Source organism: Camarhynchus parvulus, chromosome 1 (genome assembly GCF_901933205.1).
Source record: "Camarhynchus parvulus chromosome 1, STF_HiC, whole genome shotgun sequence".
Taxonomy (NCBI): Eukaryota; Metazoa; Chordata; class Aves; order Passeriformes; family Thraupidae; genus Camarhynchus; species Camarhynchus parvulus.
Window position 1 is genome coordinate 30,051,535 of NC_044571.1, and position 27,750 is coordinate 30,079,284.

At 42.6% G+C, this 27,750-nt stretch overlaps 1 protein-coding gene across 12 annotated transcripts in view; it reads right to left on the bottom strand.

Annotated features, from left to right (window-relative positions):
* The window catches only part of MAP4K4 (mitogen-activated protein kinase kinase kinase kinase 4), a 165,522-nt gene that overhangs the window by 10,969 nt on the left and 126,803 nt on the right, over positions 1 to 27,750 (bottom strand). Inside the window, exons 13-27 of one of the 12 annotated variants that reach the window (XM_030971693.1) lie at positions 26,377 to 26,538; positions 24,193 to 24,279; positions 23,295 to 23,522; positions 19,913 to 20,074; positions 17,673 to 17,792; positions 16,640 to 16,746; positions 15,573 to 15,724; positions 14,770 to 14,867; positions 14,429 to 14,437; positions 13,795 to 13,970; positions 13,283 to 13,403; positions 11,929 to 12,120; positions 9,433 to 9,550; positions 8,991 to 9,161; positions 4,670 to 4,813 (exon numbers count right to left, since the gene is read on the bottom strand). In XM_030971693.1, the coding sequence (XP_030827553.1) occupies positions 4,670 to 4,813; positions 8,991 to 9,161; positions 9,433 to 9,550; positions 11,929 to 12,120; positions 13,283 to 13,403; positions 13,795 to 13,970; positions 14,429 to 14,437; positions 14,770 to 14,867; positions 15,573 to 15,724; positions 16,640 to 16,746; positions 17,673 to 17,792; positions 19,913 to 20,074; positions 23,295 to 23,522; positions 24,193 to 24,279; positions 26,377 to 26,538 (2,047 nt within the window). Of the gene's footprint in view, positions 1 to 4,669; positions 4,814 to 8,990; positions 9,162 to 9,432; positions 9,551 to 11,928; positions 12,121 to 13,282; positions 13,404 to 13,794; positions 13,971 to 14,428; positions 14,438 to 14,769; positions 14,868 to 15,572; positions 15,725 to 16,639; positions 16,747 to 17,672; positions 17,904 to 19,912; positions 20,075 to 23,294; positions 23,523 to 24,192; positions 24,280 to 26,376; positions 26,539 to 27,750 lie in introns of all 12 variants that reach the window. The other 11 variants (XM_030971668.1, XM_030971660.1, XM_030971650.1 and 8 more) reach the window with 11 other exon arrangements.

Here is a 27,750-nt window from a genome sequence, read left to right on the forward strand (position 1 = left end):
TCTGCTTGCTAAAAGCTGATGCCTGCTTTGTCAGCAGCCCTTCCCTTGAGCTGCAAGGGTGTAATACCAGGCTGCACACAGAAACTGAGAGGTGTTTCTTCTCCACAGGTGAAAGAAGTTACCTGCCCAGGCTGCCCTATCTTCACCTGACACCGCATCTGCCACGTCATTGAAATACAGCTCAGACTTTTAACTCTCAATACAAGAAGGCTTCTTAGAATGCAAAGCAAGGTTCATGATAAACTTTACCACTGATTCTTTAACAATTAATGGCCTACAAAGCATTTGTTGAGCTAGTGAGAAGATGGCCCTAAATGCACATAGTCAAAGCTTGCATCCTCCTTTCTCCAGCTGCTTTGCTGCTTGGAACCATTACAGTTCCACAGATTAAGCTGCAGCTGAGGAAGGGAGATCATCCCTGCTTTGACCAGCAGCCATTTAACAAGGCTCCATGAGGTCTCTTGGAAAGGAAGGGCAACAGGAGACGCCCTCAGGGACCCTACTTGTCAGCAGAGTAGCTCCATGCTCTGCTGCACCAGCCACAATGAGGAGCCATGCGTCTTTCTCAGCCATTGGAGGTGAGAGGGAGACAGGTGACCTGTCCTGCAGTCACTGCTGGGCTGGCCAAGCAACACCCTACTGGTCTGTGCTGCCAAAAGCCACCACCTATCAAGATGCCACACCTGGAAGCCTGCCAGCCAGATCCAGCTATAGAGTTCAGCTAAATGTCTTTAATTTGTCATTTGAATTTTCACAGAATACCTATAGACAGATTAGTTCACAGGTGGCTGCTCGGGGAATACTGGCTGCAGCAGGACAAGAGGCCTGAGTACTGAGACCATCCTGCTGTGCACAGCCAGCTCCACACTGCGGGGCTGGAACAAACCCCCTACCCTGACAGTAAGGGATCCCCTAACAGAGCCAGGCTTGTGAGGAAAAGCATCAGCAGGGGCTGGGGCAGCAATATGAGGAAGCACAGCTTGCAAACAGGCTTCTCCATGGACTCCAGCACCACAAACCATTGCATTAAAAAGAAACACAGTCCAAAAGATATTTTTACGATTACTTGGATAGGAAAGGACAGGAGGAAAAGAGGAGGCAATTTCAAAGTAAAAAATCTGTTGACTAAGCTTAAAGTGGAATTGGAGAAGTAATTGTAAATACTGGATCTGCTACTCAATTTTACAAGCCCTTCTGTTCTGATGCCATGCAATGAAATGTGAAGTAACACTGCACTATCTTTTGTTTATCTCCATTACAAATGGGACTATAAATTTGGCAGTAAATGAGTATCCTGATTTACCTCCAGACTTAATATTTAGAAAGCTATGTTTCATAAAGGGGTCAAGCCCTACCACTCCTGTAGCTTTCTCAAGATCTGGAGGACTGATGCAGGAAACAGTATTTGCAGAAGTCCCACATGTAACCAAGAAAAGGTCCTTCCATGAAAATAATGCATATGATAGCCACAAGGGCTCTTCTAAAAACACTGGAAAATAGGAAACATAGTTCAGATCAGAAGCCACTGCAGTTCTGGGCAAGAAAGAGCTCAGAGGGCTCGGGGTCTCCACAGTGTACTAAATGCTTTCAAAACCATGCTGAGTCCCTACCCACAAGGAGACAAATTCTGCCTCAGATATTTCCATGGCAGTAGGTTCCCCAGTAGCTTAGTAAAACTTTAGGACTCAGAACAAACAGTACACATGGGAATTTCCCAGTATGCAGCTACTTTTTTCCTTTTGATTCACATGATATGCACCAGGGTATTTCTCTCCAACCAGAAACATTTTTCAAAACAACTGAAAAATATCTCAAGTGTGTTCCCATTGTGTTCTGGTGTCTAGACCACAAGGAAAAGTCACAAGACAGGAAATTCCTCTGCCTTTCTGCAGCCTGACATGAAAAGAGCAGAACCGGTTAGTTATATAAACATGGCTATGCATTTATTTCAACAAGTTATTCTGCTCTTAATGTTCACATTTGGAGTGGGGGAGATTACATCCTTCTCCTTGTAGAGCTCTACCAGTCAGTTTAAACAGCCTTCAAAATTCTGGTATTTTTTATTTTTTGCAGGGTTCCAATCTTTATGATCATGAAATAAGAAATAAAACTCTGCTCCAGCCATCAAATGAACTAATCAGACAGTGAATTCTGTGAGAACACCCAGCTTGGGTTCTCCCACATAGTTTCAAATGCAAAGTCCTTTTTCCTATACTGAGTTTTTGTTTTTATTGTCACTGTGGTTTTTAATTATTAAGGAGGCAGATTCCAACCAGTTCTTCCACTCTGTCATCCTTTCCTACCTTCCTGGTGCTACCATCAGCCAGCTGGGCTGGCAAAACCCCCAGGGAGCCACAACTGGAGCATGTTCTGCATGCACGTTGCTGCTCTCTCCTCCAGCATTTTTCTGACTCTGCACTGTATCACCTGAGCAGATGAAACTGTTTTTTGCCTCTTAACAGCATGAACTGAAGCACCAATCAACTACTCTTGCCTTACCTGAGAGGCTCTCTTGTAGCATTTCTAGCAGGCTCAGTATCTCAGTATCAAAAGCTTTGTTGTCAGAAAGTTCTGTATTTCAAATATAAATTAGGCCAAGAACTGATTTCATGTTTTCAGACTCTGTTGAGTCTATTAAAAGCAAGTTTAGGTGACAATCCCCTCAAAACCCTAAGACACTGCAACTTCTTCGCACAATGTGGTGACGCCTTTCAAACCCTACCACCATCAGCACATCACTTCCCAAAAAACCCAGGGGAACAAACGGCTGAGTGCACCACAGTGAGCTGAACAATGCTACCAGCAAAGCTGTAGCAGTGCTGGGACACAGCTCAGAGACAGTTCCATCATTTATCTGCAAAATCATTTTCAGAAACGTACCCTCAACTCCAGCATTCCAATTTTGCCTGGAGAGGTGAAGCAACACATCACAAATAAAAAGATACTTAGGGAAGTCCAGCATGAGGGTAAAGAACTGAGATGTGCAGCACAGAAGACAAAAGCAGGATATAGGAGAAGTTTGGGCATAACAGCATTATGGTTTCACTGAGTATAGTCCCCCAGCCCTGCCTTTCACTGGGCAAGGATGCCTCTTCTGCCTCATACTCCAGTAACCTCCCATAAAACACAGGAGATGGCACAGACACAAAGGCACAGAACAACCAAGGATCAGCTGATTTCTTAAGGGTTAATGTAGCGTGTCTCCACAGAGGAAGCAATAGTTTTGAAGGAAACAAAGAAAACGGATGTGTCAGGGTACTCCAATGGTGACTGATGCAAAAATAAATAAACTTAAAACAATTATACACAAGACTGAATCACAGACACTTGTGATTTGTGTAGGATATGTTTCAAACCAACAGATTTTACACAAGTTGGATTATACAATATCTTTGTTGACAAGGTCTGCTATAAAATAAACTTTATCAAATAGTGCCTTTCAAACAGCTTATATTTTAACATACTGCATTAGACATCAAAAGGACACACAGCAGGTTGTGTATTTTTAAACGCTGCTTGATTCATCTTTTTCTTTTTATAGATTTCACAGCATAGCTGTATCTGAGCATGTAGCAAGTGACAAGCCAATAAAATTCAGTTGTTCCAGACAGAAACAAATCCCGAGTTGATGACAGCAGCATGGGCATGGCTCTTCGGATCTGTGGTAACACAACATCGCCAATGCACTAAATTCCACTAAATTGTCTAATGTGTGTCCTTTTGAACAAGAGTTGGGAGAGCCAGAGAGCTCCTCCAGCATGCTTAGAGAGGTTCCAGAGCCTCAAAAAAATTTAGGTGGGTCTGAACAACGACAGCAAATACTGTAAGAAACCTCATGTACCATCCCTCCCTGTCACACACACACAGCAGAGCAAAGGCTCATCTCCCAAACCAAACAAAACAAAAGGTAGCTTGATGACCAACACCTGTGAAGACCAACAATGCACCATATCAGATTGTTCAACAGCAGGTTAAACTTATGCCATAACTTTCTGGAGCCAAAGAGTCTGGAACCTCAAGCTTCATAAAACACATTTTTCATCAGCACACACAAAACAAATACAAGCATCACCACCACCCTTGATCTCCCATTGCTTTGCCATTCCCAAGTTGCACCCAGTGAGAGACCAGGCACCAATCTGTCTTCTCACTCTGGTTATTTCCATACCATGTACACACTGTACTACTCACTCTCACACTTTTACTGCACATCACTCTTACTTCCCTATTTTGCAAGAGCTTTCCTTATCTACAGATTTTAACACACAAGAAAAACGTCCTTAAACCCAAGGAGCATGTAGTGTTTTAGTTAGAAAGAAGCCAGGTAGAAAGCAATCATGACAGAGGGAAAGAATGCTATTTTCCCAAATTTCACAAAACATTAACTTCCAGCTCTCAAATACTGAACAAGGAAACAGAGTCAGACATTTCCCACAAACTCATGCAGCATTTTTAAAGGTCATCCCACAGAAGGAAGGACAGGGAGCAAGGAGGCATGGGTGTTGTGTGGAAAACTTGCAGAAATAAACTGTAGACTCAGAGATGAAATGATGGGAAACCCACTGACTTCAGTCAGGACTTCCCCCTCAAAGCACAGGCTGCCAAGAAAATCTTTCTGCCATACCATGCCACATGGAGGTAAAATATGACATTCAACAGTCAACCTTACCAGAAATTGTCACCAAGACATTCAGCCCTTCAAGTACATCCATTTGCTGGAATCGTCTTCGATTGATGAGTGGATAAACCTTTCCCTGCCCACTTCTGTCTAGCAGCATCAGACCACTTTCAGTGCCCACCAACAAGTTCACTCCTAGAAAAAAACAAAACCAGAGATTCAAGTTAGTAAGCACTTTTTCTCACATATTCTGAGGAACTGTCTCATTTCAAGCAGGTCCAACCACTGCTGCTTGAGTCTCCATTGCCTGTAGCCTGAAAGATCTCCTGATGTAGATAGAGGCTTTCCACATTACCTGCCCACAGTGACCACTGACACCAAACAGTGTTCAAGAGACTGGCAGACCACAGAGAGCTTTCTAGAGCACCAGATCCCCGCCAAAAAAGGGGCATGCTAATGTTGGAAGGAGGGATGAGGCACAAAGTGGTATGCAAGCCTAGGCATTCCAATGATGTGTTAGCTGTTGTTAGGGGGGTGGTAGCAGGATGTTCTTGACAAGGACATGGCAATAAAAACACTTCCCACTGGGAGAAACAGGTTGTGTTGCAGCCCTTCCACAAAAGGGTAAGCACCGGGTTTGTTCCCAGCTTCACAACAATCTTTTCCATCTGAATGTTAAAACTAGAGGAACTACAGTAATCTTGTGTTTCCACAGGCTTCTCCTAAAGATCAAGCAAATATAGATGAGAAAAGTCAGTAGGCCAGTTTCTTTACACTAAGTTCCAAAGGTCCACTGGAACACTCCAAGAGTCCATAAAACCTTACTATTTAGAATCAATTACATTTTTTTATGTAATAGATATATATGGGACTAAGTTTTAAATATATATTAATATATTATCACTCTTAAATTTCATAACTATTTCTTCACAATAGTGTTTAAGTCCAGAAGTTCACAAATTTTGCAGAGACAGTTCAAGTACAGTAGAGGAAATGGAAATCACATCAATGTATGACTCACTTTATTAGACTTCCATGTGGCAATCCCAATATAAAACTTGCCATGCTTTAGCACAATATAATAATGAAGTAAGAAAAGCAAAACTCACGCAAGATGGTCATAGTTACACTGCTGAATGGTCTTAATCCCTAGTCAGACAATTAACCCCCACATACAACTATACTGGTGCCAATAGGCCATCTGGGCTGATCCCATCATGAACCTTTTCTGACAGAGTAGGTGGGCCCAGGGCCCAGGTGGGTGTTTGTCTCAGTGCAGCCTGCACCCACAGCAGTGATGTGCCTTCTCAGAATGCTCTGAAAAAGAGCATTATTGCTCACCTAAACACCCCCCTGGATACCAGGCATGGGAGAGGCTTGCAAAAAGGAGGGCACATTAAGCCTGACCCAGGGGGCACAAGGTGTCTCTGAAAGAGGAGAGGGTGTTAGAGGAAAGCAGTAATGATGGGGAGAGGACTGAGCTGCTGGTGCTGGCTCTTAAAAGCCTCTGCGTGGATGAGAAAAACAGATGTAGCCCATAGTGAGTTCAGAAACCATCATGCATCTCTCTGTTATCCTCTCTCTACCCTCTTCAGTAAGAAAACTTCAGACGTCCCAGCAGTCCCAAGGCATTTTTGCTTAGATTTGCTGTTCTAATACTTCTCCTGGGAGGTCCATCACCCTCCAGGCTCTCCTTCAGCTGCTGACACTTCCTTCATCCCTGTGCTGCCCACCTCTCACTCTGCATCTCCCAACTGGTTTGCACTCACTGGATCCCAAGCCACAGCCCCCATGGGCAATGGCCACTTCACCCAAGAGCATTTCACACTGCCTGTCCCTCTTACTGGGACAATCCTCAGATTGGGAAGTGGCAGAAGGAAGTAGGGAGAGTGAGCCACACACAAGTCAGTGCTTAGCACAGGCTGAAGCAGTACCAAGCCAGCCAAGGAAGTGCCTAGCAGCTGGTCTCCTTCCTGCAGCTCCAGTACCCACTGACCAAAGCTGTAAGCTTCAAGATGCATTTCCGCACCTTTTCCAGGGTGGGCACAATTCAAAGCAAGCCACATGCAAACTGCTCCCTCAGGGTCCCTTCCCCTCCTTGTCCTCCATCAGGACTCCACTGCTCCTGCCTCCATCCTCACCTCTCCTGCCTCTGCCTTTCTGGTGCAGCTGTTCCTGCTTTGAGCTCTCATGCACACCTGTGCCCAACCCCTTCCCCTCAGCTATGTGCACTTTACATGAAACTAATGAGGCATTACACTGGTGGCAAGCAGGGTTTGTATTTCACAGTGCAGACACCCTCCTCAATCACAGACAGCAGAGCTCTTCTCTGCCACCCTACAATTAAGCAGCTCTGTTTTTTTCAAACAAATGGAAATGCTTCCTGAAAAAGTACAGGCTGTCTGTGGAGGCTGGGTGTAAGAATCTCTGTTACTGCATCCATGTAATTAACATTGACTTTCACCACTCAGAGCCAGAAGAAACAGCATCAGAGACTTAATGCAATTAGCAGCTTTCCAGATACTACTGGCATTACCACTGGTAAAAGCAAAGCAAAGCAAGTCCCTCTCTTTTTGAATAGAAAGCATCACCATGAAATGGCTTTTCTTAAGGCTGAAAGAAGTTAAACATTATCAAGAAGTAAGCATGTGTACCAACTTGTATCACCATCAGTTTGGCCCTAAATGTTCAATGAAGGGCTGAGTTACAGCTGTAAAACACCCCTAGGATTTTACACCTATTCTTTAAACCACCCTAACAGACAGATATATAGATCAAAGAAATATAAAACCATTAACACGAATTGCTACTGGCAAAACAAGGCAGATCAGAGAAATTATGAGTCATCTTTACTGACACCATATGATTTCCCTCTGCCTTTGGCCTCTCACAGCCTGAAAGTTTACATTTGCACAAGTCTTAACTTTATCAGAGAATGTTACACAGGAATTCAAGCAGAAATAGTGTTGAGGCAAAAATTCTTACCAGTAAATTCTGGAAATAAAGAAAACAGCAGATAGGAAGACAAGGTGTTGGGAGAGCTATTTCATTGACACAGCTCTACAGGAAAGAAGACTGGGGCAAAAGTGCTGTTCTGAGAAACAGGAATGCTGGACATAACCCCAAAAGAGAGCTAAAGCCTTGGAAAGAGCTATAAAAAAAGTAAAAAGGGGAGGGGACTGTGTTACCTTTACAATAATCATATACCTTAGGGCAATGGCCAATTCTCCTCTTCCTAAGTTTTTTTTAATGACCTGCATGTGCATTTATAATCTGCCACGTTTAGGGATACTAGATAAGTATGTATGTAACATACACAAGCATCAACTATTAACATTTAGATAATGAAAAAACTAATTCACAGATTCTGGCCAGGAAACCAACAACACAAAAAAGCCTTCACTAGGGGTTACAGCAGCAGAGATTCTGCACTGTAGCAGGCAACAGGCACTGCTCAAAGCCTGATGAAGTGTGGGATCCTGACTGTCTGACACCAACACAAATTATCCCTAGTGACAAGAAGACCAGACAGACTTGGTCAGGTGACATCTCATACCCAGCTTCTCCCTGCAGTAATCGCTCTTAACAAAGCTGTCTCAGAATGGGAAATGTTCCTCTATCCTTTTCTATCTGACTTTGACTGAGGCAACAAGTCATCTTACACAACGCACCTTAATCAAGCCTTGCAACAATACATTTGCAAGAGCCTCAAGAAGATGATAATTTTTCAAAAGAATACCCTGTGTGCAGCAGGTGTACGGTGCAAGGATTACTACAAGCTCCCAAAAGCTGCAAGAGATGCACTAGCAGGGTTTGGAAAGGGCCGAAAAGGACATCCTGATGAGCTGCATGAAGCCTCTCCCAGCTATCCTGTGACAGGAAAAGAGGACACAGCCTCAAGCTATGACAGGACAAGCTCAGGTTGGATACCAGGAAGAACTTTTTCACTGAAAGTATGGTTAAGCATTGGAACAGGCTGCCCACAGAGGTGATAAGAGCCATCATCTCTGCAAGAGTTCAAGATATGACTGGATGGGGCACACAGTGCCACGATCTAGCTGATCCAGTGGTAAGTCAAAGGCTGGACTTGATGATCCCAGAGGTCTTTTCCAACCTTAATAATTCTGTGATTCTCAGTCTAAACTGCGCCATCAGAAGCATGTATGTACCAGTGGGAAATCATAACAAAGCAGAAGCCACATACTGTAAAAAACACAATAATAATCAGGTCTTGCAACAAAAAAGATGTAAACAAGCACTGAATAAATGCAGAGAAACAGCTACAGTTTTGGAGATACATTATCAAAGGCTGAAAGCTCCTACTGGCACACGACACTTCAGGAATGGCAAGGGAAGAACAGGTTTGCATTACCCCATAAGGCCGCACACAGGATTTCGGAATTGAATCTCTTCTTGTATTTGCGAATCTCTGGTGTGTCGCTCTGTGGCCGTGTGTTTGTGGGGTTCACATTGACAACTGATCCTTTTCGTGTAGGGTCTTGCCTTATTGCCTCTGATCTCATTGCTTCACTAGAAAATCCTACTGAAAGAAAAAAAAAAGTAACATGCATGTAATACCCTTCAAGTGCTAGATTCTGGACATATATTTTTTACATCATACAAATCAAATCAGTAACTGAGAACACTGAGAGAGTCCTAATTTTTGTAAGAAATGTAAATGGAAAAAGAAAGTAAATTATGTAATCCATTGCAAAACAAATAAAAAGCATGATGGTAACATTCTTAAGTACTTTAAAGAGCCACTGAAGTCACTGAACCCTTTTTTAATTGTCGTCTTCAGCTACTTTACTTACCCACAGAAGTCACAGTTGTCCCACTAGATGGAGAAATCTGTAGTAATCTGGGGTCTATAAAAGGTGTAAAGGAGGAGGAAGATTTGTGTTTCTGGAGTGTGTTACTAGCGGACTGAGTCTGCAATGTAAATTTCAACTTTATTAATATTAGTGACAATAAAAAGCATGGATAACAAACACCAACATTTTGAAGTCGCTATGGAATTATGCTACAGAGCCTCCCCAAGGTTTTATACCTCCTTTATAGATACACAAAGCACTGCAGGCACCACACCTGAGCTAGATACATATGCACACTGCACATGTTACAGCAAAATGCAATTAGCTGAATTGTCATCCCTGAAACTCAGCTGCTAGCGAAGCTTTTTAGTACAGACCACTACAATCAGGCACAAAGCGAGGGAATGTCTCTCCTTTTGAAAATCTGCTTACATGTATGTATGCTATTTTATCTGCAAGCTGCCCACTACCTACAATTTTTGAATTTATGAAGCATCTCCTGAACTGAGGTAGTTAATTAAACTATGAAGTTTGATCTCTTAGCTTGTGCAACAAAATCAGGACCATCTGGGATCAAGCATTCACTGCTATGATGGACTATGTTTCAATGTTCGCTACTGTTCATTCTCCCTACTTTGTTTAGCCTGAGCCTCTTGCCAGAAAGCTGCAGCAGATTCTTCCACCTTTATTTGACAAAGCAACATATTAAACCTGTATCGAACAAAGGGGCTCATTAGTGTGGAAGGTGTAGCAAACAGTGACATGACACTATGAATATGTAGTGGATAAAATCACTGGTGCTTGTTGAGTTATGAGGTCTAAACATGAAAAAACATAAAGAAAGAAAGAAGACGAGTGAAACAATGAACTGTTAAAAGTGGAAATGGAACAACTTAAAAACCCTTGCCAGTTTAGTATTATAGTGACAACATATCATACTGAAGCAGAATGGGACAAGTGGAAAAAAAAAGTGTGTATATATAAAGAGTGTGCATGTGGTAAGTTATACTAAACAGTACTGGGTTTTTGCTCAGTTTTATGCAAACGTTGTTACAAGACACTTGGTCAGCATCAACTAACCTTCAACCTCTGATCTTCCTTAGCCTCTACGGAAAAAAATAGCAATGGGTCTTTGGAGCTTATCCTTGCCCTAAACAGCCCAACACCAAAAGGCTCCCTCATCACCAGGCACTGCAACAGCCCCCACTTCCCAAGCTGAGTTAACTGAACCCTGCTTACGTATTGCTTAGACCAAAGTAATGAGCAAGCATATCTCTGGATCAATCAACTAATTTTATAACCTACAAGAGTGTGCTTTTAGAAAGATCAAAGAACAATGAAGCACAGCTGGAAATTATGTATAAAGCTAAATGAATTTCCAGGAGGAAACTCTCCCTCCCACCCACCTATGCGGTTAAGAAGCATTTTTGATTATGTGGGAAGCATGTGCATTGCCATAAATCTACCCAGCTCACTGCAACCTCTCCTCATCCCAACACTTGCACACCTCCATGGCAGGCCTCTACCCTGAGAAGCAGCAGGTTCTTTTCACCAAGTTTCGCTTCCCCTGTAGCATGGCCTGCTTCAGAGGCTGTCCTTAAGCCAGGCTGGCCACCCAGCCAGGAGTGGAGCCACTGTCCAAGGCTCCTCGCTCACTGCTGGGGCTGGTAAGGGGCAATGAACAGCCCTTCGTTCATTTGTACATGTGTAACTCCTGTGCTGCAAGGGGTTAACACACATGTGAAGGACCAGGCTTTCCCACCTGCACTCGGTAAAGGAAGGCACCGTCCTGGGGTCAGCCCAGGACAGCAAGAGGGAGCTTCCCCCATGGTAAAGCCTTCTCCACCTGGACATAATCAGTGCTGGTGGATAACAGTCATTTTTACACAGCTGCTTCTCAGAGTACACACATACATGGAAAAAAATCCAAATATTTTCCCCCATTCATTATTCCAAAATAACAATACCTCAGGCTTTTACAACCCTCCCAGGCAACACCTGATTTGTTCACCCAGCCCATGGCAAGCTTTAGTGAGCAAAATCCCTCCACAGCCACTTCCTCTCCCACTGGGTGAGTTTCAACAAGCAGCTCCTCATATGTGTGGAGAAACTAGTCCAGCCTTTACTGACAAAGCCAAAATTAACTGCTAATTCTGAAGAGGCACATTGCTTGCAATTAGCCTGCTCCCGGAATAAAACAGAATTAAAAAGAGTATTGGCTTGAAAATGCAGCAGTCAAGTTTAGTTTAAAATGAACGCCATGCAATTAATGACTCACTAAAAGGAAGCAAAAATAGTAAACTGGCAAGTCTGGCGTGGGACTGCTCTACAGTTAAGGGCTTCTTACACAGAACTGAAATGTGTTATTTGGGAGGTGGGAACAAAGGTGACAGAAAAAAAAAGCAGGGGAGATTGGCTGGAGTTCCTTTGCAAACTAGCTACTAGGCAATGCTGCTATAACCCTATGAAAGCAGCCAGCTGTGGTGTAAGACATACCTCATTAGTAGTTAGCTTGTCCTGGGGTGTCTGTGGGGACATGGTGGGTGTCGGCTGGCTGGAGGATGGGGAGGAGGAGGTGGAGGAAGTGGAGGAGGAATGGCTTTGCTGTAAGAGATCTGGCAAGAGGTGAATGCGACCGGCAAAGCCATTGCTCTCATGATGGCTGGCACGCTTTTTGTCAACTGTACTCTGTAGAAAAAACAGGCACACTTGTCTTGCTCAAGTGCTGCTTAAAAGTCTATATCCCTAACAACCTCTCTCCTTCTCTCTCTCACTTCCTACCTTTTCACTTTTTTTTTTTAATTTATTTTTTTTAAATAAGCTTATAATCCGTGCTTTGATGCCTACATGGAAAGGGAAAGTGGGCAGAGCTACTAGAATTCAAGAAATTCCCACCAGCAGGCAAATGCTTGGTTCATGTGGTTGACTTGCACAGCCAGTTCCATAAATTAAGAGAATAGCAACTGCACTGCAAAGTCCAACACCACAACAGGGACAAGCACATTTTTGGGGGTGGGGTGAGGATTTTTTTCCCTATTGTTTTGTTTAAAACTAACTTAGACCCTATACAGAAAGCAGTTTGGACTTTCTGGAGAATCCCTTCAGCTAACTATTTAAAACAATAACCATGAAATCTTAATTTTCAAACAAGAGGACTCAATTAAGAAATTGACATTCAGTTGCGAAACTCAGAAATGTGATTACTGAGGAAACTCCTATAAGCTAGCACGCTCATTAACACACAAGCTCATTTAAAAACAGGGAACCATTATGTTTCAGAGGCACAAGAATGCAATATTTTCAGAATCAAAGGCAACAACACAGCACTCTACTCTGTCCACATTCTCTGCCTTACCACCTATTTTCCTTCTCCCCCACACCAACTGTTGTGTGAATTTGCATGTACATGTGTGTGTATGTTATCTGTGTGGTCTGTATGCCCTAAACTACAAGTTCAAAACAATTTTAAAAACACCTTGAGTGCTCCCACCCCAGCTCCCTCCCAGCCTCACTCCTGAAACACATATTTGGTTCTGTGCTAAAACTAAGTTTTTGCTCCAGGTTCTTGCTCCACACACCTGCAGCTTTTCTACCCTTCTCTCCCACAGACTGAGATATTCTGCATGGTGCTGCCATGAGTGTCACCGGAAAGCATGCAAAACAGAAGCAAGGGTGAAGGGCTACTCTCCTCTTTGCATGCATCAAACATCTTGCTGATCTGAAATTCTCTATAGCTGCGTCTTGATAATACAAACAACAAATATAATGTAGAAACAGCATGGGTGAATGAGCGAGTGGGTTAATGAGCACAGAAAGGGTCCAGCACTGCACAGGGAAGGAAAAGCAATACCTGTCGAACAATTAAGGTGCCCTCCTTAGAAGGAGTCAAGGCAGGTTCACTCTCCACATCATCATGGACAATCATGGTTTTTACTGACTCTGTTTCACCATTGCTCAAGTTCAACGTTGACCTATTTGTTAGACAAGAAATAACTGGAGTGAGATAACAGCACTAGTGCCATGGCTGTCACTGCCCTGCATCAAAGCATACTCAGAATTAATTTGTATTGTTGCCAGAGTGGAATATTTACACAAGCTGCCTAGAAAAGCCTCTCTATCAAAAAAAAAGGGCAAGATATTGTTAAACAGTTTCTTGTTTGTAACAAATGAAGGGAGAAGAGGGAAAAGACATTGAGAAGATTATCCTTAGTGTTTGAATATATGAACATATGAGGCTGCTATGTCTTGCTCATGGATTGTAGCAAGCTGAAAGAACTAACATACAAGCCAAAATGCTAACGTCCTTTTCCTTCAATCCCCTGTAAGGCAAAACAGATGCAAAACACTGTTAGAGGGACTAACACTGCTCGGACATCATCTGGTCCAGAAGTAGATTCATCTGCTCCTTCTTGTTCCATATCATCATCTTCCTCATCTGTTGTCCCTGACTCCTCACTCGAGGATGAGTAATCTGTTACTTTATGTGGAGGTCGCACATCCTCTACTGCTCGCAACTCCTTTGCCAGTGCAGTTAAATCCTGTTGGGAGAGGGAAGGAAAAAATGTCAAAACTGATGTTGCAAGCAAGAGAGAAGAGTTTGCAAGACAAACCCACAGGATTAGTGTCCAAGTTTGTTCACTTCCGTGTTTCCACTGCCCCAGCAGTACTGTTTCCTTTGACTTACTCAGTCCTAACAGTTACCAAAACTCAGTTTCTCTTAAATTCAAGCACCAGAAGCCAACCTAAGGGGGTCTTGCCATATCATAGAAAAATGTGCATACTCTGAAACCCAACTATCCTGATTTATGACTAACTGCAGTATCATAAGAGATATGGCTACTGAAGAAAGTTGCAAGGAAAGATAGAAATATTGTGAAAACCCACTGAGTTTCCCAAGATACAACTGGATGCAGAGCTGTAATCAATTGTAATAGCAGCCAGATGTAGAAAATGTCAGAAATCTTTCACAGAAAGTAGGAAAAATGTAAGGTCTTACCACTTCTCCCTGCACCATTCAGCCCAGCATTGGCACATTCAGGTCAAATGCACGATCATTGGTCCAGCCCCAGGAAGGAAGCACAAGATTGAAAGAGAGAAAGGCACGGATTAGGAAGGAAGAAATCCAGAGAGCAGAAATCAATCCCAGAAGCAGTGCAAAATCTAATGTTTGCAGTACTGATGTGCACAGGCAATTGCACAGAACATGCTGCTAGACCCAGCTGATCAACATCAACTCCAGCTGATGTTCACCCCAATGGCACTGAATGAAGCTCTCAGTGTACTTTTTGTGAATCTACCTGAAAGAGAAGGAGCACGGGGGAGGTGGATACAACTTACAGCAGGCTTGATAGGTCTGAAGACTTCCTTTTTCTCTTCAGGCTTTTTAGGTGCACTTTCATGGCGCTGTGATGGCGAACCCTCTGATTTGGATGATGCTGCACGTGCCAAGACCCCAAAAGAAACACAGAACAAAGCAGATTAAGCAGAGAGCTAAAATACGTTTTCTTACTTCACTCTGGAGTGAGGAAGAGATATGAGGTGACTATTAGGGGTGTCTGACTACAAGACCTAAGTTTTACTGGTTCACTACGACATTGTCCCTGAAGGACTATGCAAAAAACACCATAAGCTGTGATTTGTATAGGTGCAACTGACCTATGTCTGAAGCCAATGTAAATGGTCACAACAATTTTAAATCAAAGAGCCAAGTGTGGCCACAAGCTGGAAAACCTCCATCATCATCCAGCGCAGCCCAGCTGAGACCAATCCATGGCAGTCTGCATGCTGTCAACAACCACCAAGGCGACAGGCAACAAGTATCAAAACGTGCCCTGGCACACATGAGAAAGGGAGGGAGCTGTGAGGGTGTGGAGACCAAGCTGTTTGCACATAGGAAAGTGCAGCAGTGACTGGATGTGAAGTCAAGAACAATGAAACAAACAGTTTGACAACGATTTCTGTGCCTGCTGCCTTTCCCAAGCAAGGACATATGGCCAAGAGGGTACAGGAAGCCGACCCAACCCTGACACTGCACGCTCAAAGGTAGTTCCCTGTGAGGCTTATCATCTGTAATTACTGAGTGCTTCACAGGTTCATAAAATTAGAAACACAATGTTACAGAGGGTAGGAGAAGGACTTACATCTCATCCTGAACCGCTCTCCAGACCCGCTCTGAGAGCCAGGATGGGAGCCAGGTTGTGAGCCAGAGTTGCTTGAGCCAGAAGAACTGCCACTGCCTGGCCTTGGTACAAGCTTCTCCACCCTTTCCCACAGCAGACGAGGCTCTATATTGCTGTATCAAGGGAGGAAAAAAACTCTGTCACACACACTTCAGTCCCAGATTCCCAGCTCTAAACTGAAATATCACTCTCTCTCTGTGTTTTGCTAATAACTCAACTGAAAGAACACTTTAATGCTGAGATCAGGGCATCAGTAATGCTTCACAACCCAGGCAGTAGCTCCCTTTGAAATAACTATTACCGTATTTATGATGGTCAAAAAAAAAGTTTAGGTGGGTAAAAGCTATTCTTTTTATTTAGAATTATCTACCTGTCTTTCTTATGTATATAACCTAAAGTGGACAATTCTCTCAGCCTGCATGCAGCAAGTTTAAAATTGGGTCAGAAGTGTCCTAGGCACTAAACACAAACCAAAAAGAACACCAGAATGCCCTCACCCCTATCCAGGGAGCTAATTCCATGGTGGCCTGCCCATGTTGCTCTATTGAGCTCCCTCCTCCCCCTTCCTGACCTTGGGTGCTCCGTGTCACAGCCCAGGGAGGCTTTTTCCCCCCCTTAAAATTTGGTTCTGGCTAAGAGGCCAGAAAATTTCTGAGCTCTCTTCACTTTAGATGTTACAAGCCCTCCTGCTGCCAGTAATCCCCATGGTAGGCCCAAGCTGACCTGTTGCACCAAAAGGCAAGATATTGATAAACAACCACATTTGTTCCAAAATTTGAAGAATATTTGAAATTATTGCCAAAATTACCGGGTAGGCAACTCAAATGAGAAGAGGAAAGAAGAAATTTTGTCAGCATTTGTTGACACATGTGCCACATCAAGAGAAATCAATCATTACTGAAAAGGGATGCAACACCATCTTCCTTTCACATCCTACAGTCATTGCCAAAAGCTGTCTGGAAATGCCTGGCTTTCCATATGCCTTTCCTTCCAATTCAAGAAAAGCAAGGACACATAGGCTTACAAACCTCGTGGAATTCCTTTGACCTGCTTGGTTATTTTGCTGCCCAGTGCCCTGCAGTGGGGAATCACGGCGGGACAGGACTGGTGATCGGGACGTTGTTCTCACAGGTACCTTGGGAGAAAAAAGGTTCTGTTAAACCCATGAAGAGGACAGACAGGACAGGAAGATAAAACTTCTCCTGCCACAAAATATATTCTTAAGATCTTAACAACATGTTCTAAGTACAAGCTAGCATCAATGACCAAAAGCAGTAAACAAACACCCACAAAGCCAAAAGCCTTAGCTGTGACGCTGTTCAGAATTTGAATAGAACTCGACGTTTAGTTTTAACATTAAATAGCGTTTAATGGTTATCACACGAACACGTACACACCCCGCTACCCTCCCAACTACTGAGACATCTGAAAAGAATATGGCATTTTGACTGAAGCAGGGGAGGCACAAAGCAATTTGCTGAAACAGCATGAGAATCAGGAGAATAAGCTCAAGGGAACCAAACAAATGCCCAGGAATGGATCAGCAGAAGGCAAAGACTGGTGGGGGGGAGCAAGAATATACTCAGAAGAAGCAAATCCCAGTGGATGGGAGGGGGGATGGAAGGGGGAAGAGGAGGGAGAAATATATTGAATGTTTCCTTTTTGTTCAGATCCATCTCAATTTTAAATAAGTGTATGATTCATAGTTTGGGTTACAAATCAATGAAGAAGAATATTAACTCTGAGCAATAACCTCAGGGATATTTTGAATTCTCTCCTGAATATGGTAATTATTTGTTAACTTTGCATAATAAATTGTTTCTCTGAAATAGCTGCATTCTATAAATAATTACCAATTTTATATGAAGCTTCAATATTGTACTTCAGGTTGATTATCATTAACCCATTGACTGAATACCTACTTTAAGAACTGCCTTCCAAAATACTGTTACCAGTGCTGGCACAAGGGCACAGTCTTCCCAGTGCCCAGGGCATCACATCCTTAAGAAAACTGTAATTAATAATAAAAAAATAGCACACATCTGTCTTTCTACTCCTTACCCTTGGAGGCACCTCGTCACTGTCTGATCTAGCCCAAGCCTTTTGGGTGGGGTCGGGTACCTCCGACTTAGAGTCAGAACTCTGATTAAGCACTTCACTGCGTGAAGGTGGATATGGGTCCTGGGAACGAAGATGGTGATGAGCAAATTTGGGAGAAGGGTCACTGAAGGAATGGGATCGCGAGACAGGGGAAACATTGTTCTTGAGAGATGCCAGATGGGACCACTGTACCTTACAAGAAAACAAAACATAAAACATTCAATGCGCTCAGTATAACCGGCTTTCCAATTAACACAGAATAAAGGCAGGTGGGGCAGGCAGAGACAAATTGGTTATGGCATTAGGTAAGCGTGGGGTGGAATCGATGCACTTAAAAGCAAGGCAAGCGCCCAAGGAACGTAACAGACTGAAAATACAGCACATATGCAATTTCTGTGTGATGCACTCTCCACACACACGTACACTGGTGCCCAGAGGGAAAGGGGATCCAGTATCTGCACCATGAGCCTGAGTTCAAAGGCCACTCAAGACAGAAGTCACTTTCTGTTCCCTGGTCTTCAGTGGGCTTTGGCCAGGTCTCATGGTGGGCTGGGAAATTTGAAGTGGACATCCAATTGGAGCAATGTACAAAATTAAAGAATGCTGTAAATTGGGTAAACCAACAGACATTTACATTTCCTAACAAATTCAGGGACTGGATACAGCTTGAAACTTTTGGAGAAAGACCATAACACAAAGCCTTTATTCCTTTACAGTTATTGCAATATATATATAAAAAACCGTAATATATATTGTATATAGTATACATATGTACAATGCATATTATACTTACACCATATATGTACCGTATACTGTACATATATACATATTTATACACAAAGTACACACACACATTTACATGCACACATATTCAATTACACATGCTAGGAAGGCATAACAGTGACTAAGGAGTTAAAACTCCATTAGGATTTCCAGTGAAATCCATATTCCCTTCAGCCTACTTCCTCTTTGTTCATAAGCCTGTGTTTCAGAGTTAATTTCTGAAACTAAGGAGGAGGAAAAGTCACAACTAAGGAACATGCTGTTTTCACTCCTAATGATTAAGCAAAACTTTGCTTTCAATCCCAGTTTCAGTAGGCTGGCTGTATTTGTTTTTATGTTATTATTATTTCCTCAATTTTAATACACACAGCTGTTGAAGAGCCTGATTATACTTAATAAGAGTGAAAGACACAGACTTTAAAAGTAACTGGCACAGAGTATGAAGATACAAGTCCAATATTTTGAAATAGTCATAGAGGTTTGAATAAAAGCCAGGAAATAATGAGCAAGAGATGAAGTTCTGTCCTGATTTCTCCCACTCTTCCGTCTGTTCAAATTCTCCTGTTGTCCAAAAGAGTGGCAATACCTAGTCACAATCAAGGATGGTTTTAGCTTGCACTGTCATCAACAGACTTTATGAAAATTCTGCATGGAAACAGAGGAACTAAATGCAGAACTCTACAGTTTAATTTAGCATACCTAAACTGCTCAGAATTCATGGGCTATGTCTAACTTTTAGACAAAGGTTACTTTTTCAATTCGTGCCATAACTCCTATGAGATCAGGTGTCAAGATCTGTAGGCTCTTGATTAGAAAACAAAAAAAAACAATGGCTATCATGCAGCTTAGTGGTTTCAACCTCTTCTTGATTTTCCAGGGGTGGTACAGAGTTTTATTTAGCAACTGCAGGCCTACTGACAACAAACTTGCTTTTCTTAGACATGTTTTGCAAACTCTTTGAAACAGTGCTCACACTGCTAAAAACCACTTGTTTAGTTAGCTTTTTTCTGCAAGAATTTTAAAAACCAAGCAAGTGCACTTTTTTCCTGAGCATCCTTTTTAGTAGTAAAAACCTTACACAGAGCAAATTCTGAATTGCAAAATGCTCTGCAACTGCCACCAGCATTTAACCCACTGTGTCACTGCTGCACAGATAATTATGGGGTACAACAGTTCTAGTCTAGCTCTAACATGAAAAAACCCAAACCAAAGCAACACACCAAACCCACAAATCCATCAGTTTATCAATAAAATAAGCAAAAATAGACAAAGAGCATATCTACAGAATAAGCTGTTTTGTGTAATAGTACTACCCTTTACAAAAGGCTTTTTAAGTGCAAAGATCTGCAAATCTGAAGGAAACGTGTTAGGACTTCTGCATTCCCTGCAGGCTCACCAGGATTTTCCTGGGCACTTACCTGGGGCTCCATTGGCCTCTGCAGGGCAGGCTGAGCAGGTTCTGAGTTTCCATTGGAAAAGGACTCTGATCTTGAAGGCACTGGTGGCTCCAACACTTTGCCCATCTGTTTAGACTGTGCTTCAGGGGAGCCCTGATTAGTTTTTCTAAATCTCTCCTCCACCTAAGCCAAAATAAATGGAGGTTAAGCCTTGAGTCAGTAAAACCAATTACAGTAGAAATACAAAGGGGAGTACCACCTTTTCTTTACTACAAAGAAAGCAAATACACTTGGGGTTTGGCAGGATTTTTCCCTACCACTTTTGCCAGCAAGTTCACTGAATGAACTACACCAAAGCTCCAAGCAGGCCAATATGGATAATCCATACTAGGAAGAGAGGAGATCCAGGAGGTAGCAAGATGTGAGATATGATGAAAGACCATTATGGGCCTTCTTTCTGCCTAGACTAATTATCCATCAGTACTTTCCTCACAGATAATAAAAAGGATATACCTAAACAGAAACAACTTTACAATGTAAAAGTATTTCCCACCGCTATCCCTTACTTTAGTGGCCCACCTTATGCAAACAATGGTTTTGGATTATCTGCTTTCCTGTGCTTCTCTCTTCAGCAACAGAAGAAGAGACAGGAGATGTTTCTCTACCAGGTAATACTGGAGTCTCTTCAGTTTTAGGCACAAAAGTGTAGAACTTCTCATCCTCTCTCTTATCAAATACTCAGCACAAACTCAAAGGCTGTAGAGGACAGTCACATCAGTTTGTTTCCTGTTCTCAGGAAGGTGCAGAATTGCTTATGTTAACCTCAAGAGCCTGCTGAGGGGAAGACTAAATCAGAATGTGCTCAGTCCTCAGAAGACCATCAAGCAAGGTCCCCATGCAGAAACATCAGCTCTTTCAAGGCCACAACACTGACAACAAAGTGAGAGGTATGAAGGACAAGAGATGGAGGGAGGCTACAGGCAGAAAGGGAACAGCTTCTCATTTCCTAAGAAAGTCTGTTGCTAGAACCAAGTCAGCATGTGCCAAGTAAGCTGCCTCTGAGGAATGCTAAACTCCCAGTATTTTATCAAAGTACCAAAGATCAAACTGGAAGCTTGGGATGATTTAATTTGCTTTAGCCCTTGTGCCCAGAGCACAAAACCAGTATTGGGATGATTTCCTAATGCTCCCTAGGAGTGATGGTCTGGAGAGACTGGCTTCCAGAAGACAGGCAAGTTTCCAGACTCCTCGCCTCAGGTGGGCTCCTCTACAAACCCAACCTGCCCCTGCATTCCAAGATTTGAGGATAGTACCAGGGTGCCTATAGGGACAAGCAGACAAGCTTCTGTTAAGGTCTACACAAAAACACAATGTCTTGGGAAGAGTATAACAATAATGGAGGCAAGCATCTTCACCATGCAATCATTTTCACCACTGTGTTCAACTTCATAGAGGCATTCTTTAAAGTCTAAAAAACAGGCCAGACTCCTTGTTATGAATAGAGTAAGGAAAAGCCTCAAGTCTTTCTGTCTGAAGCAACAGGTTTTCACATCTCTAGCTGTAGATGACAGGAAGTTTATTCTACAAAGCACATGAACTGCATGAGCGACATGTCCTCAAACCAGACAAGTGGCAAGGAGATAGAGTGCATTCCTGGACAGAAACAGGTCCTATTCCAGTCATCTGACTGTCTGGACCTGGAAGTGATATTAAGTTCTAAGCTCCCTGCTGTTTCCCAAAGCCAATCTCAGAATTCCTTTTTCTTACATCCTCACTGCTACTGTAATGAGGAAACAAAACTAATCACCATTAAACTTTGCCAGTCAGGAAGGTCAGTCCACTTCACCTTACCATCCCAATGTCAGCATCTCTATATGTGGACACTTTTTCTAGAGAGCAGTATGGCTGAGAGTATGAGGCACAGAACACTCATTCCAATTCACTGTTTTATGTAAAGCGTGATGTCAGAGTTAATGCCTGCTGCTGGATTAAATGGTGCCATTCCCACTGCCAGGTATCAACACGTTATGGCTGTACTTCTATCACACTTTTTAAAAAGACTATTACACAATGATCTCTGGGAAGATCTGACTACTAATCAATTTTTCTGTCTTTACTCTTTCGGGCTAGAGCAATCACAAAAGAAAGACTACAACAGGAAAAACAACTGAGTCAGTAGCTCTCCTAAAGGATGGAATACTTGAATCTTTTTCTCTCCTTTTCAGCTCTGAAAGGAAAATGAAGCAGACACAGTTCTGTATCCTCCAAATCCCAGCCAGCATTCAGGCTGGACAGAAGTGCCAGACTGGCGATGCTTTCACTGAGGTGGGCCAAGAGCATGCAACAAGGACAAGAGGGCTGGTTCCATGTCTGCACCATCACATACCAGACAAGTCTGAACTTCTTCCAAGTAAGAAAGACACATCAGATACTTCAACCATCAAGCAGAATGGATGAGAAAGGACAAACATAGTTTATTAAGAACCTGGACAACAGCATCTAGAATAAAATGAGTTTGCATCCACCAAGCCCAAACAATAGTACTTCAAAGACTAAGAGGCACTGCTGGATGAAGCTGAACCGAGAGCTATTTTATCATGTTTAGCAGGCCTAAATATATTTTCTGTTCTTGTTCCAAAATGTATTTACCTAGTTCCCACATGCAGCTGATGAATGCCATTAAGAGCTTTGACTAACATTGCCCAGTCTGGTGGTTTGTGGGCAGTATGGTGCTTAAGGGAAACAGAAGAATAAGATCACTGAAAGAAAGCCAAATATACATCAAAGAGGTGTTCACTTGCTCACCAATGTTACTCATGGACCACTGAAGACACACTGAAAGACACAGCACTTCAGATCACGTAAGTGCCTGAAGTCCAAGAAGGCAGCACCATAGTTTCAAAAGAGTGGGACATGATCTCAGCAGTGAATACTTAACATTTCAAAAATGAAACTAATGAAATTCAGGTTTGTGCTCGTGAGAAGGAAATTTTGAAAAGTGTAAGTCAAAACACCAAATGTGTACACATGTGCTGAGTATTAACATCCATCATAGGTTTGTGCTTTTCAACTGCCTCTCAATTTCAAATCACCAACATTTCCTAAGAAAACATGTCTGAAGAAGCACAGATACAACTTCCTGACATGATACTTCCAAAACCAAGCCCCCCTTATTCTGCAGCCTTCCAGACCTTCTTTCCAACTTTTACACCTCAAAAAGTCTGAACTCCAGTGACTGCAGCAGAAGTATTCAGAAATTGCCCTAGGGCTTGAAAACCAGTAACCAACAGTTAAAATATCCTGCTCCTTATGAGTGGTGCTTTGGTGTAGCAGAACTGCAGTCATGCTGATGGCAGCAGGCAGAGGAGCAGTTAGCAGACTCTTGTTCACTAGCAGGACTTACCTCACGTGCTCTTTCAGCAGGTTCATAGTGGGATTTTGGCTCAGGGGTATGATAGCTTTGTTTATTTCTTTCTTGCTGCTGCTGCTGTTGCTGCTGCTGCTGTTGCTGCTGCTGCTGCTGCCGCCTGTGGTCGTGCTGCAGCGACAGGAGGTAGGCTTGCTCCTGCTGCAGCTGCCGCTGGAGTCGCTCTGCCTGCCGGTGCTCCTCCATCTCTCGCCATCTGTATTCCTTTGAGAGAATGGGGGAGGAATTCAAGACATGACACTGACTGTATGGTGGACGTGTCCCTACCAATCCCATTAAAAATGCACCTTTCTGGTTGCTGTTTTGTTTGTTTGTTTTTTTGCTTGTTTGCTTTATTGTTAATGTGTAACCAAGAGCTAAGTTAGACCCATATGACTTGTGTCTTATGTTGGGAAAGTCATGAGTGTACTGCTAAGCTTGACATGATTGGAGAGTTATGACAAATCTGATTTTTATTAAAGGGAAAAAAAGAGTTGTTTATACTAAATCCAGTGTTAAGTTCATAAAACAATGATTTAGACCAACACTAGGCCATTGTATCCTGGGGTGGATTTACATATCATGTGTGCTTTTGATCTGCAACACAAGCACTCTAGTTCTTCACTGAATGCCAAGGTCTGTTCAGAAACTCGACCACCACACCAGAACTGTTCCACTTTAACATAAAGCCTCCTCTTATTGCCCAGAAAGCAGTGTGACCATACAGCACTTCTCATATGTGCCTGTCAGCCCACAACACTAGCATAAATGGCCTTTTAATCAAGCTCCTTTGTTGTCATACTGTCAGTGCAGCTGTGCCCGACTGAGGGAAGCCTAGGACTGGCTGGATAAATGGATCCTATAGCTACTGAACAAAACAGATACAGTGCTTTACCAGTAACATGGCCTGCTCCTGGAGCAGCTGCTGCTGTAGAATTTCCAAGTGCCGCTGCTCCTCTTCTAGCTGTCGCCTGATATACTCCTGTCACATAGAAATTACCCAGCAATAAATTTATTCAAAAGGAATGCATCAGAACCCCCTGGGTGGAACACCACACGCTACTTCCCCAGTTCAGCTTTAATGAGAGACTCACTTCAGGATGGATTAGTGCCTGCAGAACAATTTAGGAAACCCTGACTCCTGAGCATTACATTTTGGCCCTTCTGTTCTGAAATGTGCACTCCTGCAAATGTTGCCGGCACAGGCCAGTGCTCATTTATGTATTTTGGAAGTGGTTTCAAGAAGCAGCAAAATGCACTTGTTTTGGTAAGTTAAAACACAGCAAGTCTGACTCAACACAGCCAATACAAAGTCACATGCAAGTTGTATTAAACATTAGTGTGTTGCACTGGTGCGATGAACTGTTAGCAACAGCTAGAGCCAGGCATAGTGTAGGCAGAACTGGAGCAAGCTCCCCCAAATGGGCTCTGCCAAGTGCAGCTGGGACCTGCCCTGCCAAGTCTCCCCTGCCGCCCTCACCAGAAGCCTCTCCTGAGCAAACACTGCCAGCCTTGCTGAATTATGCGATGGTTATGACACAAACAAACATCCACCAGGAAACAGAAATTAGACCAAACTCGCTTGCTCTTGCCATCTAGCCACCTCTTCACCTGCAGCCTCAACAGGTCAAGACATTTACCCTCGCTTCACCTACCCCCTAGAAGAACTCAAACTCTGAAGCACCAAACCCAAGCTGGTAACATCCTATCATGCAATTAATGGAAGTATGTATCATGTGCATGCGCACACACACAAGCACACGCACACATTTACAGTGTATGCATAAAGAAATTAATGGATCAGTGATACAGTGATGGGAGTTATAGGAGGTCTTGTGACAGACTGATGAGATACACCATACTGCTGTTACGCACATTGGCTGAGCCACAGTTTGAGTTAACAAAAATTCTAAGAGGGAACGTGTCTTTTCTTCTAAAAAAAAAAGAATAAAAATTCAGAGTGGTTCAGCTTGGCCACACCAATTAACCATTTGTCATTACTGGCACTGTGCGTAATTAGCATTTCAACAGTTTAAAAAGCAGCTGGGGGAATACCCAGTGTCTGCCCAAAAGCAAATTGCTATGCTGTAATTAAGAGATTTTCCATATATTTATTCCCATTGGTTAGTCTTCTCTCCTTTTGACTCAAGAATCTTTGAAACATACACAAACACAATAAAATTTCCCAGTAACACAATCATCAGTGATCTAAATACAGCGAATTTATGTAAGAAAAAATTAAGGTATGTCAGGCCAAACCCAGCATTCCTGAAGTTAATGGGAAATTTACAATCAATCGGCCTCTAGGACAGAAGTTTTGGCCCTTTATTTGCAATCAATATTTTGCAGTACATGCACAGTAAGTATTGCTCTGATTATCACCCTGATTGAAGTTATTAACGGATTTTAAAACATGCAGATTTCATGCATAAATATAGCAGCTGAAATTCACAGTTCAACAAGTTTCTCAGTTGTACTTTCAATGTATTAAGGGCACACTGGCATAACTTAAGATATACTTGTTGCCTGAATGGGCATACGTTACTGATTTTAAACAGAATAAGAGAGGGAAATTGCATATTGAAGTTTTAGGATGGAAAATCCTGTGCAGCTCAAAGATTCCATCTCAAATTCAGAGTATTCAAAGTTCATGCCAATGACCAATTCTGTGTGCCAGAAGTTGACATGCAACAGAGCTGCCCTTCCCTAGGGAGGCCTTCTGATCAGGGGCATGTCCTGCAAGAACCACTGATCCAGCAAGACAAGCCTAGAAACAGTTTTCAGCCCCAGTCATAATTTTGCCAATTCTGGTGATTTTAGTCCAGCCCAGGGGCATGAGCTGAATTTAGAAGGAGTACTGCAACAAGACTTCTTTTTTTGAGAGAATATTGAGGCTGCCAGAATTTTCCATAAAGCCCTACAATCCTATGTTAGTGCACTTGCTGTCAAAAACAACAAAGATGAAAGAGTTAGTGTTATGTTGCCTCTAAGTTGATTTAGGCTTACTACTTTTTTAAAACTTAAATTAGAATTTAGAAGAAACAAACGTATTGCACATATATCTGTATCATGGACTCACCTGCTCCCTTTCTACCCTCCTCTTTTCCTCCTCTGCTCTTCTTCTCTCTTCCTCCTCCTTACGCCTCCTCTCCATTTCTTCCAGACGTCTTTTTTCCTCCTGTTCTCTCCTCCTTTGCTCACGCTCTTGTTGCCTTCGAGCTTCCCTTTCTCTTCTTTGTTGCTACAAAAAGGGAAAAGAAACCACAGAGTTTTACTTTTGTTGTTATCAAAGAAAGAGGTGGGGTTGTTTTCTATGGTGAAGAGCGGGATTTACCAGGACTAGCAAGCTCTGCAACTGAATGACAAAACAGTTTATGCAAGTGCTCCACCAGGAAACTAAACTCATACCCAGCACACATCTATCCCTAGAAGCAGCCTCACTTAGACTCTCTGGTTTCTTCATGCACACACACAATGTCATGTACCATATTCCTGATGACAATCCAGGTGTGGAAACTCACTCCTTTCTTCAAGAAAGGCTAACCAACCCCAATCCTCAAACAACTGTTGAACTCAGAGATAACAACTTTCTTGACATCAACAATCTACTTGTTGCCAAAAGGGAGTGATCAGCCCTACTAAATCAGCTAACTCAAATGCCAACTATCTGAACTTTCTGTAAGTAGCTTGTCTCTTAAAACAGTTGGTCTGCTAAGAATTTTGTAGTGTTGGTCCAACAATCAAGCTTAATTTAATGAACTGCCAAACTTTGCCTAAGAGAGAAGGAAGGCTGGCCAAAAGCACCTCAGCTCCTCCCAAAACATCAAATGCACCTATATGTAAAAGAGGAAAAGCAGCTAAGTAAGATTTACACTTACACAGATAAGCTTCCACACATGACCCAATTACAAACAGGTGCTGATTAGGTCTGCTCAAGTCTGAAAAGAACCTGGAAAACAGCTCTAGAAAGCATGAACTGACTCATTTATGCCTATGGAGCACCATATATGACTTCAGAGAAGACATTTTAAATGCCCATGTAGTCGTGACCAATTCTTCCTGCACTTCAGCATAAGCATCCAGTTACTCCACCTACCTCGAAATCCCAGGCAGCCTCCCACAACTGCCTAAGTGTCAAAAGACCCAGCTGTCTCCTGTTCAACCATCAACTGGGAATATCATTACATTTACTTTCTTTATAGGTTTCTATAACATACTAAAAAAATACGGAAGAAATTAAGAAATTTAAACCAAAAGATAGCATGCACAAATTTAATCCCAAGAACAAAAATGAAAACCTACATTGGTTATTCCTTATCACATTTATGTTAAGGTTAATACTACCCCAAATTTCTGTTGGAGCAAAGCTGCCCCAGATTTGCCTATGTTAAGATACTTCAAATAGTCCAGCAAGAAAGAGCACTCACACTAAGCTTTACTTTGGGTTCACAAA